Source organism: Mus pahari, chromosome 12 (assembly GCF_900095145.1).
Source record: "Mus pahari chromosome 12, PAHARI_EIJ_v1.1, whole genome shotgun sequence".
Classification (NCBI taxonomy): Eukaryota; Metazoa; Chordata; class Mammalia; order Rodentia; family Muridae; genus Mus; species Mus pahari.
In genome coordinates, this window is record NC_034601.1 from 28,076,156 (window position 1) to 28,082,054 (window position 5,899).

The 5,899-nt window shown below is 45.5% G+C and overlaps 1 protein-coding gene across 1 annotated transcript in view; it reads right to left on the minus strand.

The window, feature by feature from the left end:
* Positions 1–5,899, minus strand: part of Iqcg (IQ motif containing G) — a 38,156-nt gene that overhangs the window by 22,394 nt on the left and 9,863 nt on the right. Inside the window, exons 4-5 of the mRNA XM_029544763.1 lie at positions 4,368–4,549; positions 896–1,024 (exon numbers count right to left, since the gene is read on the minus strand). Coding sequence (XP_029400623.1) covers positions 896–1,024; positions 4,368–4,549 — 311 coding nt within the window. The remainder of the gene's footprint in view (positions 1–895; positions 1,025–4,367; positions 4,550–5,899) is intronic.

Consider the following 5,899-nt stretch of genomic DNA (forward strand, 5'->3'; position numbering starts at 1 on the left):
GGCAGGTGGATTTCTGAGTTCGAGGCCAGCCTGGTCTACAAAGTGAGTTCCAGGACAGCCAGGGCTACACAGAGAAACCCTGTCTCGAAAAAACAAAAAACAAAAAAACAAAAAAGCAGAGCCGGAAGAGATTGCTCAGTGGGTAAAATGCTGGCTAGGAAGTGTGAGTGTGGTCCTGAGTTTGGAGACACAGAACCCACATAAAGCCAGGTGCAGTGGCATCCCCCTATAACCCACTATACAGTGAGATGAGAGCCAGATACAAGGGAATCCTCAGAGGCATCATAGAAACAAAACAACACAGAGACCCTGTCTCCATTCAGTCAAGATAGAAGGCAAGAGTCGAAGCCTGCCATTGTCCTCAGACCTCTACATGTGAATACTGTGGCACACACATGCCTACACTCACACACAAATGCACACACAAAAATTTGCAGAGCTGGGGAGCTTGCTCGGTGGTTAAAGTATTTGCCACATGAGCGTGAGGACCAGAGTTTAGATGGACAGAACTTATGTAAGTGCCACACCTGTCATCCCAGCACTCGAAGGCAGAGATAGGCTGTCCCCAGGGCAAGCTGGGTAGTCATACTAGCTGCATAGGTGAGCTCTGGGTTCAACTGAGAGATTCTATCTCCAAGAGTAAGTTGGGAAACACTCAAGAAAGACTCCCAGTGTCCCCTCACATGTAAGCATGCATACACACACTTGTGCACCACACACACATACATGTGAGAAAAGAAATACTGCAAAGCAGACCAAGATGTCTAGCACATGCTGTAGCACCAGCTACCGTGAGGCAGGAGAAGCTCCGAGGGGTCTGAGAGCTGCCAATATCGCACCGTGAGAACATCTAAAAAGAGACTCACAAAGCACACGAGGTCATCACCACCCTGACCTTGTGATGACATCGTGGAAATTCATTTTGCTGTCTCTTTCTTTGCCCAAGGCTTCCAGGAGACTGGTGAAAGAGCCAGAATCTTGCATCTCCGTCATGGCATTTGCAATCACATCACTGAAATATTGCCTGCCAAAGAGAACGACAAAAAGATAGGCTGGTAAGACATACTGCCCTACCTCCTTAAAGAGCTGCAGAAGCCCAGCTGGGTGGCGATGGTCCACACCTTTAGTGCTAACACTCGTGACTCAGAGGCAGTTGGGTCTCTGTGAGTTCTAGGCCAGCCTGGTCTATAGAGTGAGTGCTAAAACAGTCAGAACTACACAGAGAAACTCCATCGCAAAACAAAGAAACAAACATCTCCTACCCTCTTGCCTCTCTTACATCTTGCCCTCTTGCTCCCCTTCCTTCTCCCCCCTCCATGTGGCCATGGCTGACCTCTACTTCTCTACTCTTTCATTCTCTCTGCCTCTCTCTGCCTCTGCTACCCTCTTAACTCCCCTCCCCATGCCCCAAATAAACTCTATTCTATACTAAACAAACGAACGAAGAGCTGCAGAAGACACACCAGGTAAACACTAGAAGGGGCTGGGCATGTCGGCCCACACCTGTAATCCTAGCAGTTGGGAAGTCTGCAGGACCACACAGTTCAAGGACACCCTGGACTACATAGCAGCTTCAGGGCCAGCCTAGGCTACAGAGACCTTGTTTCAAAAAAGAATCAGGGGCTTGGGAGGTGGCACAATGGCTTACTGTACAAATGGCAAGACTAGAGTTCAGATCCCAGGGCCTATGTAATGTGCTGTGCATGTGGAGACCTTGTATCCTAACTCTTGGAAGGCAGGCTGTACAGGGATCCCTCTGGAGCAAGCTGGCTAGCTAACCACGACTTCTAGTTTGAAAGACTGTCTCAATAAAGTAGAAGAGTGAGTGAACACGATCTTTGTTTTAAAAATAAAATCCCAGGCCGGGCAGTGTTGGCACATGCCTTTATTCCCAGCACTTGGGAAGCAGAAGCAGGCTGATTTCTGAGTTCGAGGCCAGCCTGGTCTACAGAGTGAGTTCCAGGACAGCAGGGCTACACAGAGAAACCCTGTTCGAGAAACCAAAAAAAAAATTAAAATTAAAATTAAAAAAAAATCCCAGTCATTTGATTTATCGATGAAGACTCAGGAGTCGACACTGTGGTGAAAGCTTACTGGCTCAGGGAGGCAGAGAAAGTACCCAGCTGACCTTCCTACAACACTGACATCCCAGAAGGGAAAGCTGTCCCCTCTTCACACTGACCCTCCTTCCTCTTTCCTGGGTTCCCGGATGTTCACTCCCTGTCAGCTGGCTGCTTGCTCCACCTCTTGACCTATCACTGACTTTATTTAGCTCTTGTTTACAGAAAGCTCTTGGGTTATTTTCTAGTTCACAATCTTGGGGTTCACAATTGTAGTGGTCCAGGAATCACCCCGCAAGCCACTCAGTCACCCATCTCAGTCAAGCAGGGACAGTTTATTGAACACACACCTCTTGGGACCTCTTGGGGCCTCTTGGGATCAGGGGCACAGGTCAGATTCAGGAGCTAAGACTTCGTCCTTGACTGTTTCCCATGGGCAACTTATAAAGACAAACCCCACAAACGTTCATAGAAACCATAAAAGCTCATCCACGGGGGCTGGAAAGATGGCTCATCGGTTAAGAGCACTGACTGCTCTTCCACAGTTCCTGAGTTCAAATCCCAGCAACCACATGGTGGCTCACAACCATCTGTAATGGGATCTGATGCCCTCTTCTGGTGTGTTTGAAGACAGCTACAGTGCATTCATATATAAAGTAAATAAATAAATCTTTGAAAGAAAAAAAAGAAATTCTTTAAAAAAAAAAAAAAAAAAAAACCAAGCTCATTCACAGGGGCAGGAAGTGCTGGGCGGTTGCTGTGGTCGGTTCTGGTCCGAGCATATTGCAGCTAACTATACAAAGCACTTCTAACCAACCTTTACTGTGCTCGGCTCTAAAGGAGGGCAAGGGTCTGAGGAATTTCCAAGAACACCCAAGTATAGCGTTTAACAGGATATGCAGTCAATGGTTAATTTGGCCATTAGAAAGGTCCTCTATAACAATGTAAGATGGCTGGCTATAGGCATAAAAACAAAATGGCTACAGTAATGTCAGAAAGGCAGAGGCCACTTAGGTCTTAAAACAATGTAATCGAGCCAGGCGTGGTGGCACATGCCTTTAGTCCCAGCACTCAGGAGGCAGAGGCAGGCGGATTTCTGAGTTTGAGGTCAGCCTGGTCTACAGAGTGAGTTCCAGGACAGCCAGAGCTACACAGAGAAACCCTGTCTCGAAAAACCAAAAAACAAAAACAAAAACAAAAAACAAAAAAAAAACACAATGTAGTCGATATCCTTCAACAGACCCTCAACATCAATCTCAGGCCTCTACACACACACACACACACACACACACACACAAGAGAGAGAGAGAAAGAGAGAGAGAGAGAGAGAGAGAGAGAGAGAGAGAGAGAGAGAGGAGAGTCGCATTGGAAGCTAGCTATGTAAAGACTAAAGCTATGTTTTAAGCTTAAATTACTGTGCTTAAGAAATCTACAATATGGGGGCTAGTGAGATGGCTCAGTGGGTAAAAGCACCCGACTGCTCTTCCGAAGGTTCGGAGTTCAAATCCCAGCAACCACATGGTGGCTCATAACCATCCGTAACAAGATCTGACACTCTCTTCTGGAATGTCTGAAGACAACTACAGTGTACTTACATATAATAAATGAATAAATCTTTAAAAAAAAAAGAGAGAGAGAGAGATCTACAATACAAAACTGCCTTTGCCTCTGACCCATAAGCCCCGATTGCCCAAGGGTGGATAACTTCCTGAAATGCTCAAGGCCAGCCTGGTCTACAAAGTAAGTTTCAGGACAGCAGGGCAGCCAGGGCTATACAGAGAAACCCTGCCTCGAACACCACCACCACCACCACCACCCCCGCAAAAAAAGAAAAAGAAAAAGAAAAAAGAAAAAAAGAAAAAGGTAGTATATTGAAGTTATGAAGCTAAAATAGGATGAGGTGTTACAGACCACCCTCAGGAGGCAGAGCTAGGACCAGGAGTTTGAGGCCAGCCTGGTCTACATAGTACAGTAAGTTCCAGAACACCTGAGACTAGAGACTCTGAGAGAGAATGTAAAGGAAAGAAGAGAGGGAGGGAGGGAGGGAAAAGAGGAAGGAAAGTGAGGGAAAAGGGGGAGGGGGGAAAGGGAGGGGAGGAGTAGGAGGAAAGGCAAAAACAAAGGCTCATTAACCAGTCCAACATAATACAGCCACCATGTTTTAAACTGTACCACTCTGCCTCCAAGGGATCTGCAGGTGACCCTGTTTCCATGGTCACTCAACACAATACTAAACCAAGAGCTGGCAACCCCCCTAATACCATCCTTACCTCGCACATTGTTACCTTCCCACAGACCCGCTCTTACCTGTCGTTCTGAATTTTCTTCATTGTCTCCAGAGTCATCATGGTTTGTTTTGTAGGTTTTTTAAAGGTAAAGTCCTGCCCTCTCTGTTTGCTTTCTGCCATCATGGATTTTTCTTTAATTATCAAAGAAGCAGATTTTTTCGGTGTGGTTGGAATCACAGATGCTCCTTCGTGGTTGGCTTTCTAAAAATAAAGGTTTAAGACATTGTCTTAGGGGCTGAAGAAATGGTTTCTCGAGTGCTGGTTTTAAATGTGTGTCCCATCACCACCTGGCTTCACTTTCAAGATTTATGTCCTCATTTATGTACACGCCTACCCTGTTGCTCTCTCTCTTCAGACACAGCAGCAAGGGCATCGGATCCCATTCCAGAAGAGCCACCATGTGGTGTCCGGCTTAACTTGAAATTCTCCATTTGTTTTATTTCTCTCTTCTTTCAAATTTTCACTGTTTTCTTTCTAGACTAGGAACAGAACATGGGGCCTTCTGCTGGGCTGGTCAGACTCGGAGCTAACCCCTACTTCTTCATTTTCTTTCATCCCAAACTCTCTCCAGAATAAAGACAGGTATTGTTCTTAAATATTCATAAATATGGTCATCTCTATAGCAACATTGCTTAATGCTCATCAAACACGACTCTGAAATACACAGTGGCATGAGTGGTGGTATCAGGTCCTGGGGAGGCTGAGCTGGGTGAGGAGAGAGTTCGAGTTTGATGCTAGCCTGGGCAACACAGTAAGCCAGACTAAACAACAAGCCAACCGAAAAACCATACAGTATAAAAGGGGGATTTACTAAAAAGTGAAAGGCAGTGTCAGGTTTAGTGATGTGGTTTAGATCTTGAGGGTCATATAGCAAAAGCCAAAATATTTTTCAGACCAAAATTCAAGTACCAAGAAATTATAATGATGATTTTCATTTAACCTGTAACTAAATGGTTTGGTATTGACAGTGATTACATATTGGGACCGTAAAGCCAGCGTCTATATCTGAACCCTTGCCATATATCTTACTAAGCATGAGTAGCCTGTGATCCCAGTTCTGGGCAGGCAGAGACAGGCAGACCCTGGCAGCTTGGCTGGCTAGCCAAAACTTGACCTTAGATAATTATTTAACATTTCTATGCTTCTATTTTCCATTGGCAAAATAAAGTTACTACTAGAAAGAGAAAACTTGATATTTTAATTCTGCTCCAACTCTTAGACTCTTGGTCCCCAGCCCTAGACTGCCATCTCCCTCAGCATGGTCCCTTCCACTTTCATGTCCTGGGTGAGTATGTATGTGCATAAAAATTCAGACCGCACCTCTGAGAGAATAAATGTACCTGCACACACACAGGTATACACACAAATAAATAATTCAAAATAATAATGAGTTGTTTTAAGAAAAAGACATCATAGCCGGGTGGTGGTGGCACACACCTTTAATCCGAGCACTTGGGAGGCAGAGGCAGGTGGATTTCTGAGTTCAAGGCCAGCCTGGTCTACAAAGTGAGTTCCAGGACAGCCAAGGCTACACAAAGAAACCCTGTCTCA